The sequence below is a fragment of the Taudactylus pleione genome, unplaced genomic scaffold (assembly GCF_031769625.1).
Source record: "Taudactylus pleione unplaced genomic scaffold, aTauple2 ptg000290l, whole genome shotgun sequence".
Lineage (NCBI taxonomy): Eukaryota > Metazoa > Chordata > Amphibia > Anura > Myobatrachidae > Taudactylus > Taudactylus pleione.
In genome coordinates, this window is record NW_028284692.1 from 7,983,852 (window position 1) to 8,001,672 (window position 17,821).

At 41.4% G+C, this 17,821-nt stretch overlaps 1 protein-coding gene across 1 annotated transcript in view; it reads left to right on the forward strand.

The window, feature by feature from the left end:
- Window positions 1-17,821, forward strand: part of USP36 (ubiquitin specific peptidase 36) — a 63,213-nt gene that overhangs the window by 22,594 nt on the left and 22,798 nt on the right. Inside the window, exons 8-14 of the mRNA XM_088482630.1 lie at window positions 4,627-4,709; window positions 7,071-7,182; window positions 7,299-7,439; window positions 7,535-7,635; window positions 10,150-10,288; window positions 10,465-11,073; window positions 16,979-17,109. Of these exons, the coding sequence (XP_088338756.1) occupies window positions 4,627-4,709; window positions 7,071-7,182; window positions 7,299-7,439; window positions 7,535-7,635; window positions 10,150-10,288; window positions 10,465-11,073; window positions 16,979-17,109 (1,316 nt within the window). The remainder of the gene's footprint in view (window positions 1-4,626; window positions 4,710-7,070; window positions 7,183-7,298; window positions 7,440-7,534; window positions 7,636-10,149; window positions 10,289-10,464; window positions 11,074-16,978; window positions 17,110-17,821) is intronic.

Consider the following 17,821-nt stretch of genomic DNA (forward strand, 5'->3'; position numbering starts at 1 on the left):
GACACAGCAGCAGCAACAGGCAGAGATCCCTCCAAACTTAGAAATCACTCACAGGAAAAGAAGTGCTGCTGAGTCCCACAGTTGCAGAGCTGACAGTTCTCCACACAGAGCAGGGAGAAATAGTGATGTCTGGCAGAACTGGCAGTATCAGACTCAGAGATAACATCCCTGACCCTGACTCTAAACACAAGCCAGGCAGGAGAAGCAGACCAGAAGGTCCCAGCAAAGCCCCCTTGTCAGGCACAGACAGGCTGCATAATACAGAAGCCAACAGGAGAGGAGAGGCCTGGGTGCAGCTCTGGAATCACAGGATCTGGAGACAGGCAGGCCCAGGGAATGCAATGGAGGCCCTCAAGAGCCACTCTCCTCACTCCACACAGCTCCAACCAAGTCAGCAGGTTCCTGGCAAGGTATGTGGGAGACAGCAGGGTAGTAACGTTGATATAGGGGTCTCAGGAGGGGTAAGCAGGATTATCAGCCGGAGAGCTCAGAGTCCCTGTGCCCTACACTATTGCTGTCGTGGCCATGCCCCCAGGTGATGATAATGTTACTAGTGTCATTATCTGTTTGTTTAATTTAGTCTTTATTTAAAACTTTGTTGAAATCTCCCTCTCTCCAGTTGAGTTCTTCTTTTTACATAGCAGTATACTTAGGCGGCTAAAGCTGAGTACACACTATGCGATACGTCATTCGTACAGCCGTTAAACAATGTCGCGAAGTGCATCTGTCCATATGTACATTGTGTTCCTGCTAGGCTGTTTCAGTGGGACGCCGCACCCTGCCCTATTCTAAAATGCTCCCTGCCCTGTGTAAAACAAAATGTCCTCCTTACTGGAGCGATATCTGCACAGCCTGTGATGTTGGAAATCCAGGTGATGCAGCATCTGGGAGTACGCCTCCGCCTGTGGAAACGCAGCCGTGGGTGGTCACCTTCGCTTGAACTTTCCCAGCAGCTAGCCGCCAGCAGACAACATAGCCTTTGTTGTAACAGCCTCCGTCGGCATTCATGTTTCCCCTACTAGGGTGGGCCCCAAGGGTTACTCCTTCTCAGTGGCTATTTTGGGGTGCATGGATCTTGCTTATCACTCTGCTTCCCAATCTGTTGAGCCACCTTGGGCCCTGGGCTTGGCACAGGTTTCTTCCTCCTTGGAAAGACTGCTGGATCCATCTTCTATGGGTTCGGAGTAGGCACCTTGACCGCAAAAGCAGAGACTTCTAGGCATTCTTCGATGCTGGGAAGATTTTAACTCAGAAGCTTTCTTTCAGACCGAGGAAGAACTTGCAGATGACTCTGACCTCAACATTTCATTTGTGGCAGAAGATCATCGCTTTGGCCACTGGGGTTGAAGAGCACCTCTCTTCACTCGTCCGCTCCTATGTCCAGGGGTCCTCCTGGGTTTCCTTTCAGCTCTCAGGTAAGCTGCACTCCAGTGGACATTCATGTGCAGCAAACGGGGGGCAGATCTAGAGCCCATCAACCCTGGTCAGCACAAGGTCCTGACCCCACGGCTTCTGAAAACCTTCTGCATGACAGGTTAACCCCACACATTGGGAACCCTATGGTTGAAGCTAGTCTATGTACACATTTTGGACATATGGTCTCAGACCTCTTCAGATGCTTGGGTACGGGTCGTTCTCTGTGGGATACTAGATAGACCTTCCGGCTTCTCGTCAGGAATGTCTGGTGTTGGGGAGGGCCGTTCAGAATTTAGAAAAACAGGGTTTAAACTAAAGTCTGTCTGCTGTTCCCAAACTGGACATGTCTGTATGCCCGTTTCTCAATCTAAAGGCCCTGAACTTTCATTTGCAGTTTATGATGGAACTTTTGTGCTCAGTCATTTCCAGTATGGAGCAAGGGAAATTCCTAGTGTTCATGGACATCACTTTTACATTCCCACCTGGGAAGCTCACGAGTCCCTCCTTCGGTTTGCAATTCAAAGTCACATTTTCAGTTGAAGGCCCTTCCCTTTGGCCTTTCTACTGCATCAAGGGTATTTACCAAGCGATCATGGTAGTGACAATCCCATATATCGATGACCTCCTGATCAAGGCCCCATCTCCAGTAATCCTTTGGTCCCATGTTCATCTGACTCATCGTGTTTTGATCTCTCACAGTTGGGTTGTCAACTTCAACATATCTAATCTCACGCCGTCACAACAGATGCTGTTCTTAGTCATGATCATCAATACCTAATTTCAGAGGGTCTTCCCTCCCTATGGCAAGATTATTTCCATCTAATCCCTGATTCACTTGGCTCTAAAGAAGCAGTCGGTTTCAGTCCACTTCTGCATGTGCCTCTTGTGAAAACTGGTCTCCTTCGAGGCGGTTCAGTTCTGCAGGTTCCATTCCCGAGAGTTCCAGTTGGATCTTCTGTTCAAATGGAACAGGTTCCACCTTCGTCTGTCTCATGTCATTCAGCTCTCTCCACAGACATGCTTGTCCCTCCTTTGGTATCTGGATTCATGCAACTTACTATCTGTTGCCCATTCTCAAATTGGAATTGGACTCTGGTGACCACGGACTCCAGTCTTGGGGCTTAGGAGCTGTGATTCTGTGGTCTCTTCCTTCAATATACTGGAACTCCGAGCAACCTTCATATCCTTGACAGCGGCACAAAATCATCTAAGATGGTCTCTGGTACAGGTCCAGTCAGACAACGCCACGGCTGTGGCGTATCTCCGTCACCAGGAAGGCACCAAGATCCCTCAGCAATGAAGGAAACAACGTCATGCTGTAGGCATACCGCAGATACCTGCAATATCGTCCATCTTCATTCCCGGGGTCGTTGGGAGATATTGTATACTACAACTTCATGAGTGCGTAATAATATATAGTTGGATTTTTCAGCTAAATAGATCTTGAGATATATATGTCTATGTATTTATATATGCATACATATATACCTGTTTGCCCTCCGGGTGTGCTATATATAATCTATATTATCGTGAAAGCGGCACTCCTCATATGTAGCAGCAAAGTCTTTAGAAAAACATAATTACAGTCCGGTGCCTTCCATGCCAAACCATAGAATCCATGCGGCAATGTATAAAATCCCAATCGGCGGCACTCAGGAAATACACAAACCTTGTGTGTCTGAGTGCCGCCGATTGGGATTTTATATATATTTAATCAGAATTTGAACATCAAGGGCAAAATGATTTTTTATATATTATAATCATTTAGCCCTTGATGTTCAACTTCTGATTAAAAAAAGTTATTTTTATTTCTCCCCTCCCTGATGCCACATTGACATAATACATAGCGCAGTTTCTTTTTAGGTAACTTAAGCTGCACAATATTGAAAACGCAATCCAAATTCATCCCGTAAGTTTTGCGTGATAACAACACAGACAGACAAACCCATTACAACTTTATTATAAGACAAACAAAAAATGGCAGCTGCTCAATCAATCTAGCAGCACTAATCAGGTGCATGAAAGGGAGGGGTCATACTAAGTAGAAAAAGGAGGGGGTTTAACCCCCTATTGTTCCTCAGCTCACTGATATAGTACCTGCAACAATATATGAAAACTATATGGTCATAGAAATCAGAGATATTAGTTGCATGCATTTGCAAATACATGGGAAGCTGCTAGGCCACGTCACGGCTTCTCTGTCACTAGCACTTTATTATAAGTATAGATCATACGATCATCTACTCCAGACTCCCCACAAGGGCACCTAACAATTGGTAGCTGACGCCCTGCTGCTCATTTTTGTGTTATGACTACTGTTGCAGCAATTTATAGCAACTATATCCTTGTCCTGCATTGCTTTGTAATGTAAGTCGCTGTTTTTGTATTTGCTCATTTGTTTATGTACTTTGTGAGGCACTGCAGAACCCTTGTAGCACCATATAAAGGAAGGATAATAATAATATAGGTTACATGTCCATTTTAATTATGTATGCACAGCTCTGGAAGTGACTCATAAACTAAGAACACAGGTAAAACCATACAAGATACCACTCTGTTTTTGATAGGGTGAACAAAGGAGAAAAACTACTTTTTCAGGTACCGGATCTTTTTCAGGTACCGGATCTATTATACAAAATGCTTTGGGTTTTCCCTAAAATATTCAATATTACCTTTAAATTGTGTAGCAGTGGTTCTCACAGTGAGTGTAGGAGCAAGCATGTGATGATGTTTGTGTTATGATGACATTATCATTGAGCAGCCACAATACTTTATTTTCTTTAGAAATTCAGAACCTTTAGAATAATGACTTTACAGTTAAGTGTAGTCCATTCCTGTAGAAAGCTTTACAATTTTGGGTGATTCAGAACTGGAAGCAGAGTAAAAAAAAACAGCAATTTTGCACCTGGACCAATGATGTTGTAATGCAAGCGGTGCAGTAACGCATGCAGGGTAAATACTGTCTACTTTTGCATGTAGCCCACAAATACTAGACAGCTTTATTTAAATACTGCAGTTTACAGTTCAGCTAGGCTATGCCCCTCCCAACTCTAAATCTTTGCACACTTTAAATCTGCACCACGTGTAGTGCAAAATGCTTTTACCAAGGTGCAAACATGATCCCTTTTTTTTTCTTTGCTCGCAACTCTGAATCAGCCCTTTTGCTTTGTTATGGGTTTTTAATTTTCCTGCTCTTGATTACCTTTACAGCACTCTGTGAACATTGTTCGTGCTTTGGAGCTGTTTGTGAAATCAGATGTACTCAGTGGAGAGAATGCCTACATGTGCGCAAAGTAAGAGAGGTCCTGTTGTGTTATGCATGGTCATTTTAATCAATAGATAAAGTATGGACACAGACTAAATATTGGTGAATGGCCTAATTTTGCAGAAATTTAGTTTTAGTGCAGAATTTTTTTTAATTTTTTTTTCAACCTGTGTCAAATGAAAAATAAACCCTTTTAACCAACACAATGTAAAAGTACATTAAAGGAACTATAGCTTTTTAACCAGAGGTATTTCGGACCAGCCAGTCCATTTTCACTTGGTGATACATCAGGTTTGCCGGGAATAATGTAATATTTTTTTATGCTTTTACAGGTAGAGTCTTCCATATCCAAAATACTTGGGACCCAGGGGTATTTTGGATATCGGATTTTTCCGTATTTTGGAATATTTGCATACCATAATGACATCTTGAGAATGGGACCCAAATCTAAGCACAAAATGCATTTATGTATTACATACACCTTATACACACAGCCTGCAGGTTATTTTATACAATATTTTTTAATAGTTTTCTGCCTTAAACAAAGTTTGTGTACACTGAGCCATCAGAAAGGAAAGGTTTCACTATCTCAGTCGTGCTAAAAAATTCTGTATTTCGGAATATTCCGTATTTCAGAATATTTGGATATGGGAGACTCAACCTGTACCAGACAATTTGTATGTGTTTCTGGGTGTGTGTTTGTTGGGGGGGGGTCATTGCTGAATGAGGCTGTCTTTTATTTGTGTGCAAGGGGGAAGGAGGACATTTTGGATGTTATACTAGAAGTTACTTTAAACAACTGGCTAATCCAGAAGCATTCAGGAGTTACCAGAGACTCCAGTAATTCTCCCAAATGTTCAGCACTTAGTTTCACATTGATCTCCACAGGAAAACAAAACACACATACAGTACATTGGCCCCCACAGAAAAAATAACACATTGGGAAAAAAAAGTATAAAACAAACATTAATTTCCTCAGCCGCCTCACAGAAGATTGACCTGTCTGAGAGAGAGGGGCTCCCAGTCCCTTCCTGCCCTCAGTCATGGCCAGCACCAGTAGTAGCCACAGTGCAGATTCCAGTGGACTCTGCAGGCGGGCAACTGCAGTTGCCACCAGGCCCGCCAGTCTTCAGCAGCCCAGGTTCCCAGCGGCGGCTGCACTGCTTCCCCTCTGTGGTGGTGCCCTCGAGCCGGCCATGCCCCCCACCCCACCCCACTTATCCTGTCTTTCTGGCACAGGCGCAATAAAGCCTCTTACATGCATCAGCCTCAGCCAATAAGAATCCGCCTGATTCATATTGGCTATTGCTGTCTTATTGACAGCTGTGGCTCCAGTTCAACGCAGCTGGCCAATAAAAATCGGCTTGATTCTTATTGGCTGCTGCTGGATGCTCACTGCGGTCGATTAGGAACCCTGGCCTATGCAGTGCCTAAAGTATGTGCACTATAGCCTATGCATCGCCTTCAGCATGCATCGTCTTATTGCATGTACAATATAGCTTATGCAGTGCCTAAAGCATGCATTGTCTTACTGCATGTGCACTATAGCTTATGCAGTGCCTACAGCATGTGCACTATAGCCCATGCATCGCCTTACAGCATGTTCACTAGTGTTAAACCAGCTCTGACCTATAGGTGGCCAAATATTCTCTGAAGTCGCATAAGATGTGTGCACATTAATGTGACCATCAACCCTACAGTCTTTTGCAGAAAAGTGCTGGAGATCCTAGACCAGAGCTCGACAAAGCCCGGGGGCCAGGTCGCCATGACGACCAGATTTGGCTGCCTGGCGACCAGGTTTTTAGCAACCCCCGGGCCCTGTAGTGCAGACCGTGAGCGCGGTCCACACTACAGAGTAACAAACATACAGCCGTCAGCGGCGGCCCATCGGTGGGGCTGGCGCTTGTACACCTATCGTTTCCATCCCTTCTCATTATACCAAAACTAATGGATAATAAAAATAAACACAAATGCATATTTTTTTAATTAAGTTTTACAATTCATGTTTTTAATCTAATTGCTTTTCTATTCTTTTAATCTGTGGTATGCAAAATTGAGAGGAGGAAAAAAAAAAACAGCAAGACCTGAATATAGAGTAGTAGTTGGTCTTGGATAGTACATACCTCTGTATACAATACAGAGGACACAGCATGACTACGTCGTAACACAGGACAAACAAACAAAACTGAACACATATGGAAGCCAGAAGAATAAAGCAATGTATATAGCGCATGTTGCAGTATGGCATGTACCTGCTAATACAGTTAAGGTAGCCAATCATTTAAAAAATAATATTGTAATGTAAATGTTCGTAATCTGCCCTTTTTACACTGCTTATTGTGGTCGTATGACTTTTTTGACTTTCTTTTTTTTTTTTTTTTTTCTAAAGATGTAAAAAAAAGGTTCCAGCCAGCAAGAGATTCAGTGTTCACAGAGCCTCGAATGTCCTCACACTTTCACTTAAGAGATTTGCCAACTTCAGTGGTGGAAAAATAACTAAGGTGAGAGACTTAAATGTAACTACATATTTTGGTCCACTGAGCAGAAATATTCATATTGTGACTTAGTTATGGTGCCTTTACTCTTATTATATATACTGTACAAATTTATTTTGCAGGATGTTGGATACCCTGAATTTTTGAATATCCGTCCATACATGTCCCAGAGCAACGGAGAGCCTGTAATGTATGCACTGTATGCTGTACTCGTGCACTCTGGGTACAGTTGTCATGCCGGACACTACTACTGTTATGTAAAAGTAAGTCCCATTCTACTAAGTGTGACCTGCTCCTGATGTAGGCCTCCTGTATGGAGCAGTAGTATCCTATCTGTGTGTTGCTTTCTTATCTACAGGCTAGTAACGGCCAGTGGTATCAGATGAATGATTCCCTTGTACATGCAAGTAACATCAAGGTTGTGCTGAATCAGCAGGCGTATGTTCTCTTCTATTTAAGGTATGGACATGTTTGGGTTTTTGTGTTTTCTTTTTCCGCTAACCATTTTTGCAAGCTAAAAGCTAATAGTAAAATATGCAAAAGTATGCTTGTTGATTATTTTACTAAAAACACACACACAGCGCAAAGTGGTGTTATTCGTTTTACCTTATGGAAAATCATTCATATCACTTATCTGTAAACTATGCAGTATGACAAATTGTTTTTTTTTGTTTTTAAATATTTGTGTAGTTCTATAGCGCTTTTTTTCCTTTTGAAGCTTGTCAATTTTGTGGATCTTTAAAATGTTAGTGAATAATTTATACATCTGTGCTCCAGCTAGATGAAATGGAAATCATGCACTGCTAGGGTCCCATGAGAACTGAATTTGAGAAACACTAACTAAATGGGCTTATCCATTAGCAGATCTTTCTCTAACGATGAAAGACAAAAGTTTATCCCTTGAAAAGTCCTGGGGCTGCGGTGACAGATATCTGTCATGTACATGACAGATTTTTACGAATGATATTGCATGACATTCAGATTCAGGGAGTGGATTTTTTTTTATGTTTCTATGAATTTTCATTAAAAATATCGTTCGTTGCTTACCGCTTATAAACTGCCAGATATTTTCTAATATCTGTCAGCGATAAGCGATAATTGACCGACATGTTGTAGAGACGAAAGACACAATTTATCGGCCGCGGGAGTGTGCATCTGTCATCGTTCAGGGCCTATCCATTAGCAAATAAATTGAACGACTGAACGACATATCATTCAGTCGTTCAATTTATCTGCTAAGGGATAGGCCCCTTTAGATGGTTGAAATCGTAATGAAATTCACAAAACAAAATTTAATCTGTCAATGACATCTTTTGTTTGTGTCTGCTGTCACCATCCATGGTGTCCCTGTAGATCTGGGTGCTCAACCCAACTAATGAGCAAGTAGATTTACTGAATTCGGCAAATTTTACCAACACTTCACAGGCTGCTGCTATCACCTTTCACCCGATTCCATTTTCTTTCTTCTGCTCCTCTTCCACTTTGCATACACATTAAAGACAACCCTGCTCTAGTTATACAGTGCTCACATATAGTTGAAACATGGCAGATATAAATCTGGTGATGGTAAATGTTGATGAAGTAATGCCATTTAGTTCAACTGATTTAAATAGGATATTACTGATCTGCTTTCCACATCATGAAATGGTATGCAGTCGGGAAGCCGGCGGACCTAATCCCGACAGCTGGCTTCCCGACTGTCATATCCCGGCAAGGGTCTAAAGACAGACTTCGATGTGCCCGGGGGGGACTTAGGGTTAGGCACCCTCCCCGAGGGACTTAGGTTTAGGCGGTCGGGGACGGGGGGATTAGGGTTAGGCACAGGGGGGGAGGTTAGGGTTAGGCACCCCTAAGGGAGGGTTAGGGTTAAGGGGTAAAAATAGGTTAGTCAAAACTTACCTTAGGACGATCAGGATTTCCTCCTCTGCCGGGATGCTGCTGTCGGGATTCCTACCGCCGGGCATGGGTCTGGTGGTATATCATACCGATTCACATTAAATATGTGGCTGTGTCAGGGAGCCTTGTGTAAATGTACATGCATTATTGAATCCGTTATAATCCGTCTTGAAGTATGATGCAGAATGGCCTGACAATGGAGACTAAATTCAAAACCTTTTCCTGACCTCTTATGAAAACGGGGAGTAGTGGAAATCGGATCAACACACACAAACACTGAGATCAACACAGCAGAGGGAGGATGCTTTAACTTAACCAACAGTGTAAGCGTGCAGCACTTCTACAGCCTGATAATAGCGTCATCCTCCCTGCCCCAGGCCCCTGTACTGTGTACTCATCCGTCTGGGGGTGTGTCTGTGACAGCTGTCCTAGGGAGATAGGAATGAGAGATTACAGCCTCCCGTATGAAGATGTTCCCGGACTCCCGTACACAGGACTGTCAGCCCTGCACGGAGCCATGTGCTGGGAGACTTTACAGCCTCCTAACGTGCTGGTGCTGCTCCCTGACTGAGGGAGCAGCATGGAGATGGCTGCTACTAGTACATATCTGTATAGCTAGTATTAAAGGCATTAGGGCAGTAACTGTGCCGCCCACAGGACTCTTGACAGGACTCTGCGCAGCAGCACCGCTCGCTCACCTCTAGTTACGGCCCTGCTACAGAATTAGACTTAGACTCATTCCCAGATCTTAAAGACTGTACCTGATAAATAACGAAAGTGAGTGTGTTAATAAGGATGTATATAACACACAATCACATTATTACATTAGGTGTGAAAAGGGAAAATGCGGCTTCCACATTTACTGTTAACATTGTGATGCTGCTATCCTTGGTGTAAGTACACAAATTTGTACACCTAATGGGGACCCTTTTTGTTCTGTGTCTGATTTCTTCATGGATGCCCGTTAGTGGTGGTTCATTTAACATGCTCACGGCATTTTAGAAATAAAAACAAACCTTCATACAGTACGGTTTTATGTTCCTACTTGCCCATAGTTCTTGATTTTATATTTCACAGAGTTCCAGAGTCCAGAAAGAGTTTTGATGCCTCGGTGTGTAAAGTGCCACACTCCCAAATTTCTCGCCCTAGCTCAGTTCCTCCTACTATAAAGAAAACCCTGTCTAATGGCAGCCTGTCATCCCCACTTATTGGTAAGGTGAGTAATTCAGAGGGCATACTACAGTTTTCTGTTGTTTATTTGAGCTTATATCTGGAGACTGTTAGAGCTTGTATTTTATCACGTCCTCCTGTTATGTGCTTTACAATATGTAACATGAAACGGTATATACTGGCGCCATATAAGTAAATGTTAATAATAATAATGTTTTCCAGAGACCAGAAGGGCTACATGAGAAGAAATCTCCAAATATGGATGATATTGGGATTCCAGTCTGTCGCACATATTTATCTGGTAACAAAGAACACAGTGGAGTTCCTCACACGAGGCCTCTCAGTGCAGGCCCCTCTCCAAAGCTCCACTCTAAAACTTCATATGCCCCATGTCTTTTGGATGATCAGTTAAGAAAAGTGAAGAAAGCGGTTCATGGCCAGTTAAGGACTTCTAATGATACTTGTACAACAAGTGAAGCAACCATGCAAGAGGGCTCCAAACCAAATTGGGACACTGTAGGTCGCTCTACGTCTGCTGTCTCTAAAACTTCAACTGGAAACCTTGAATCACAGGCAGATAGTGACAGTGAACAGGAAGAGGTGAAAAATGTAAAACCGGAAGAACCAGTTGTAAATGGCCAAACTTCATCTCTGAGCACCCCCGAAATCAGGAACATAACTTCACCGTGCTGCTCCCCAACAATGGAAGCAGGACAGCAAGGGGCAAGCAATACTTTGAAATCAAAGTCCCCCACACTAGCAAGTGTATGTGAAGCTTTGACTGCCATGTCACCTCCACCTGCCAAAAAGCTAGCCCTGTCTGCCAAAAAGGTTAGTGTCTGTGTGCACGTGTCAGAAAACGAGCATGATTAATCTCCTTATTGTGAAATTTTTATTCAGTTACTTAAATTGTCTTAATACAGCTACTTAAATTTGCCTCCAATCTTCTTTAAGCACACAAGTGCAACTACCAATTGTTGCATTACCTAGTTTACATAGTACAAAAGGCATAACCCCGTACTTATTTAATTGTGTAAAGCTTAGGTACGCACTGAGATTTTTTGATCACACCGATAATTGGGACGATTTTTCTGCAAAATCACGGTCCCGATATCTGTGCCACACACTATACAAATTAAATTAAATACCTGACAAATTTCACAGTGAATTTACACCCACAAGGATGATGTGGTTATCAGGAAAAATCGTGGAAAATATAAGTAGTTTATTGAGAATGCACATACATTGCTCAATATCAGGAAATTGAGGCCAAGATTTTCGGTCTTGACTGATAGATCAGATAATTGAATGCGTTTGTGGATGTTTTCTAACCATTTTATTGGTGAAACGCTAAAACGATTGTTCATACACCCTATACAATAATTTAGGCCGATCACCCGATTATTGGCAAATTAGCCCAATCATTGTATAGTGTGTAGGTAGCTTTAACCTTGCTATCTGTTTTATATTACAAACTGCTGCCTCTGTAACATCACATACCTTTCATCTTAAATAATTCTCCTGATTAACTTTGTGCAATAACAAATCACAGTTTTACAATATTACAGTCTATACTGGATGGTTATTTATAAAACCGGATTTTGTGAGAAATGCCTGAATTATATATTGAGAGGAGTCATCGTGTGTGTGTGTGTATATATATATATATATATAATACGATTGTCATAGACAAAGGGCACTCTCCATACAGAAAACGTTGTTTATTTAGGCTATATACAGCCGTGATACAAAAAGATGTCAATCTTCCAGATATAAGTCTACATAAATGTCGTCAACGTTTCCGTCCCTGGCGGACCTTCCTCAGTACATTACATCATACATGGATAGAAAAATAATTGAGGCATCTATCACAATAATATCTGTGGAAAAAAAACAAAAACACACAGACTAAGTCTCTCAGGCTTCAAAATTCCGTGGCAAAAAATAAGAGAATAAATAGACAAATGTATAGATAAAACAAACACAGTTGCCCAACTGATATAAGATATACCCAAACTCAAAATTTCTAACAACTTAAAAATAACTCAAATCATAAAACACAAATATGTAAAATAATATAGAAAATATACTATACTGTCTCATAATCTCCATAAGATAAATGTACCACACAAGATACTCTTTTAATGTATATGCATATATCTTCATCACATATAGACACTTAGGAAGGAGCAAGTGACCATAATCGCTACTGTAAATCACTAGTGACTCAAACAGAATATATGCAGTCATCAAGTCACCCCTGGTAACTATAACACCAACTACTAATGCAACATATACAGTGAGGAATATACCTTAATCAGGTAATGAAAAACGATCTAAGCAGTCACACTCTGCAATTCACAGGGACCAGCACGTATATAGAAAAAAACAAATCCAATGGTCCAGTGCAGCTAGACAACAGAAAAAAATACAAAGACAAATATTAGCATGTCACTAGACAACCTGCGTGCCCGCTAGGGTCATGTAGGGAACGAGACAAATGTACTTACCAACACGGAACAAAGATGCAACCTGCAAATACTCTCTCTCACTTAGAACGCCTGCTTCCATGTGACGCCAGTGAGCATGCCGCTAGACAAACCATCCCGCTATTTAAACCGGCACATCCGGAAATAAGTTACGTGACAAGCAGTAGGTTTCTTCCTTAGCTATGGAAACGCACAAGCTTGCGTTCCATTTAAATTCTGAAAACACCGGCTCTTAAAGTAACATCCGCCCCACTTCTGTCACGTGTATATAACCCGATCGCCGTACAAATAATCATCCTAGACAAAAACGTAGGATGTCTCAAGCAGGCACAATTACTGTGCCTGCCTGGCAGCACAACATTTGTCACAAGGCTGATAGATTCAAAACTAAACTTATATTGGCTCTACCACATTGGAACCAAATCTTAAACCATCACTGCCCACATAGAATAATAGGTACCCAAAATATCAGAGCAATATACAGATACGCAAGTTCAGTGGTACTAAAGCCACGTATAGAAGCCCGGGACCCAATGCCCATACCACCACCAGCAAGATCTGTCCAAAAAGTGTATAGCTGCCGGCTTATCTGAGGACCCAGAGCTTAATGCTGCCCGGATGGAGGCCCGATGGTTCGCCATACGATCTCGAAATTTACGAGACGTGAGACCAACGTAGTATAGTCCACAGGGACAAATCAAAATATAGATCAAAAAATCTAATGTGCAATGTAGATGGATCATTGCACATTATCAAAAACATCAGGTGGCGAGTCTGAAATGCAAGCTCATTGATTGGATTCCTCCTCCAAGATTGGGTGGCGATCGACTTCAGTTATTGAAACAACGCGAAAGCTACTGGATACATCGATTGGACACTGTGGCCCCTAAGGGCCTTAATGAGAACAATCCACTTAATGTATTTCTTTAACTCTTTTGCATTATGGTGGCACTGATTCTCCACTGTGGTGTCTTGGGGTGTGGTTTCTTTCATCAGTATTCCTGGGAATTTTTGGTGGATTTTGTATTTTTGAATTTTTGCATTTTTTTTGTTCACTGTTTTTTGATTATTATTTTTACATTACTTTTATTTTGTATTTCATTTATTTTATTTAATTTTTATATTCTTTTGCTTGCACACTATTTTTATTTTTTTATGTATTGGGGTTATTTTTATTTATTTATATACATATATATATTCTTTTTCCACATGTGGGTCTCTGAGTTGGTTAGGTCTGTGATAACAAATAGCCACTATCTAATTTTTTGTCATCTTGACAGATCTTGCTGGTGGTGGTATGGGCATTGGGTCTCGGGCTTCTATACGTGGCTTTAGTACCACTGAACTTACGTATCTTTGTATATTGCTCTGATATTTTGGGTACCTATTATTCTATGTGGGCAGTGATGGTTTAAGATTTGGTTCCAGTGTGGTAGAGCCAATATAAGTTTTTAGTTTTGAATCTAATGTTGTGCTGCCAGGCAGGCACAGTAATTGTGCCTGCTTGAGACATCCTACGTTTTTGTCTAGGATGATTATTTGTACGGCGATCGGGTTATATACACGTGACAGAAGTGGGGCGGATGTTACTTTAAGAGCCGATGTTTTCAGAATTTAAATGGAACGCAAGCTTGTGCGTTTCCATAGCTAAGGAAGAAACCTACACGCTTGCGTGCGTGTCACGTGACTTATTTCCGGATGTGCCGGTTTAAATAGCGGGATGGTTTGTCTAGCGGCATGCTCACTGGCGTCACATGGAAGCAGGCGTTCTAAGTGAGAGAGAGTATTTGCAGGTTGCATCTTTGTCCCGTGTTGGTAAGTACATTTGTCTCGTTCCCTACATGACCCTAGCGGGCACGCAGGTTGTCTAGCGACATGCTAATATTTGTCTTTGTATTTTTTTCTGTTGTCTAGCTGCACTGGACCATTGGATTTGTTTTTTCTATATACGTGCTGGTCCCTGTGAATTGCAGAGTGTGACTGCTTAGATCGTTTTTCATTACCTGATTAAGGTATATTCCTCACTGTATATGTTGCATTAGTAGTTGGTGTTATAGTTACCAGGGGTGACTTGATGACTGCATATATTCTGTTTGAGTCACTAGTGATTTACTGTAGCGATTATGGTCACTTGCTCCTTCCTAAGTGTCTATATGTGATGAAGATATATGCAAATACATTAAAAGAGTATCTTGTGTGGTACATTTATCTTATGGAGATTATGACACAGTATAGTATATTTTCTATATTATTTTACATATTTGTGTTTTATGATTTGAGTTATTTTTAAGTTGTTAGAAATTTTGAGTTTGGGTATATCTTATATCAGTTGGGCAACTGTGTTTGTTTTATCTATACATTTGTCTATTTATTCTCATTTTTTGCCACGGAATTTTGAAGCCTGAGAGACTTAGTCTGTGTGTTTTTTGTTTTTTTTCCACAGATATTATTGTGATAGATGCCTCAATTATTTTTCTATTCATGTATGATGTAATGTACTGAGGAAGGTCCGCCAGGGACGGAAACGTTGACGACATTTATCTAGACTTATATCTGGAAGATTGACATCTTTTTGTATCACGGCTGTATATAGCCTAAACAAACAACGTTTTCTGTATGGAGAGTGCCCTTGTCTATGACAATCGTTTTCTATTTTTGGATCCTAAAAAAATCCTTGTGGCACCCCCACGTTGGCTTGCTAAGATTGGTGTGAGTGCAAGTCTTTTGCATATATATATATATATATATATATATATATATATATATATATATATATATATAATAAATAATTTACACACACATCAGCCATAGTATTAAAACCACTGACAGGCGATGTGAATAACATTGATTATCTCGTTACAATGGCACCTGTCACAGGATGGGATATATTAGGCAGCAAGGGAACAGTCGGCTCTTGAAGTTGATGTGTTGGACGCAGGAAAAATTGGCAAGTGTTAGGATCTGAGTGACTTTGACAAGGGCCAAATTGTGATGGCTAGACAACTAGATCATAGCATCTCCAAAACAGCAGGTCTTGTGCGGTGTTACCGGTCTGCAGTGGTTAGTACCTACCAAAAATGGTCCAAGGAAGGACTGGCAAACAGGGTGCTGGGCGCCCAAGGCTCATTGATGCGTGTGGGGAGCAAAGGCTAGCCTGTGTAGTCCTATTCCACAGAAGAACTACTGTAGCACAAATTTCTGAAACAGTTAATGCTGGCTATGAAAGAAAAGTGTCACACAGAGGGCTAAATAGACGCAGACCAATCAGAAAGTTCATGCTTACCTCTGTCCACTATCGAAAGTGTCTACAATGGGTACATGAGCATTCACCTGGGGAAGAGATGGCATCAGGATGCACTATGGGAAGAAGGCAAGCCAGCAGATGCAGTGTTCTGCTGGGAAACGGATCCTGTCATTCATGTGGATCTTACTTTGACACATACCACCTACCTAAACATTGTTGCAGATCAAGCACATCACTTCATGGCAGTGGTGTTCTCTGATGGCAGTGGCCTCTTTCAGCAGGATAAGGCACCCTGCTACACTGCAAAAATTGTTTAGGAATGGTTTGAGAAACATGATAAAGCGTTCACGGTGTTGACTTGGCCTTCAAATTCCCCAGATCCCAAGCAGATCGAGCATCTCTTAGATGTGTTGTAAAAAGTCTGAGCCATGGAAGACCCCACCTTGCAAATGACAAGACTTAAAGATCTTCTGTTAACATCTTGGAGCCAGATATCACAGGACACCTTCAGAGGTCTTTAGGTCTTTTTGAGTCCATGACTCGATTGGTCAGGGCTGTTTTGGTATCACTAGGGGGACCTACAAAATATTAGTAAGGTGGTATTAATGTTATGGCTGATGGGTGTATATTTTATGAATATTTTTATTTTACTAAATTTATTTAAGCTTTTTTTTTTTTTTTTTAACAATTATTTGTTTTTTCCTTTTCCTTTTTTTTTTTTTTTCTTTTCATCCCATATTACTGCATATTACTACTCTATTGTTTTGTTTGTGGCTTGGTTGCATAATTTTTACTTTGTCACCTTCCATTCCCACCCATCCTATATATTGTACACACATATGCCCATGCACAAAAATTATAATTTTGTTTTATATTTATTTGTGGTTTATATAACATATAAAATGTCTTATTTTTCCCCTTCTTTTTCATTTGATTTGATTTGTCACAAACCTCCCTTTTTTTCTTTACACCACCAAGATTTTATTTATGTCAATAACTACAGGGCAACATGCAGCAGAAGGGAAGCAGAAATGACGTTTACTCTCCACCTCTCCTCTCCATCTCCGCTGGCTCCACTCATCCCACCTCTTTTTCCCCTGGTCCCACCATACTCAAGCCGCTTCACATGCATCGGTAAGTGACGCTTAAATGGCTGATCAGTATCAGGTTTCGATACCATTCTGTTTCTTCACCGCAATTAACCTTATTTGCCTGGCGGCTATTGTTTTACATAGTAGTCAGTCATTTCAAGTAAAAATTATGCATGAAAATATTTTTTCCCACATTAATGTGCACTTTTGATGATGCGTTTTTTGTTTTGTTTTTTCCTTTAAATAAAACAATAGTTAACACAAGTTACCGGACAACATTGCCTGAGCAGGTATAACGGGTGAAGAGAACATGCAACAGCATCAAGTGAGAGCCTGTTGCTGTGGGAGGTTTTTCTGAACACACACTGGTTCTATGTAATTACCTTAGTTTTATAGTATGCCATTAAGAAAGTGTGACTATAGGTGTGTTTGCACTTGTCTTTGCAGTCGCACCGAACAGTCCCTCTCTGTGCTCCTGGTCCAGTGAGAGACTGCAAGCTCCAAGCATCTTTTTTGCATATTTTTTGTTGCCAAAAATGCGTCTGTTGCACTGTGATGCGGCTGAGACGCACAAGAAGACTGCTGATTAATTTGCTATGTAACGCTTGTATATCAGTATGCGACTGAGTCTCTCAATCAGCATGCGAAGTGCTACGATGCAGCGGCCACGGCTTGTTTCCACACCAAGTTTCGTTACAGACACAGGTGCACACAGATATACAAGTGTTGCATGTCAAATTAATCAGAACAGGCTC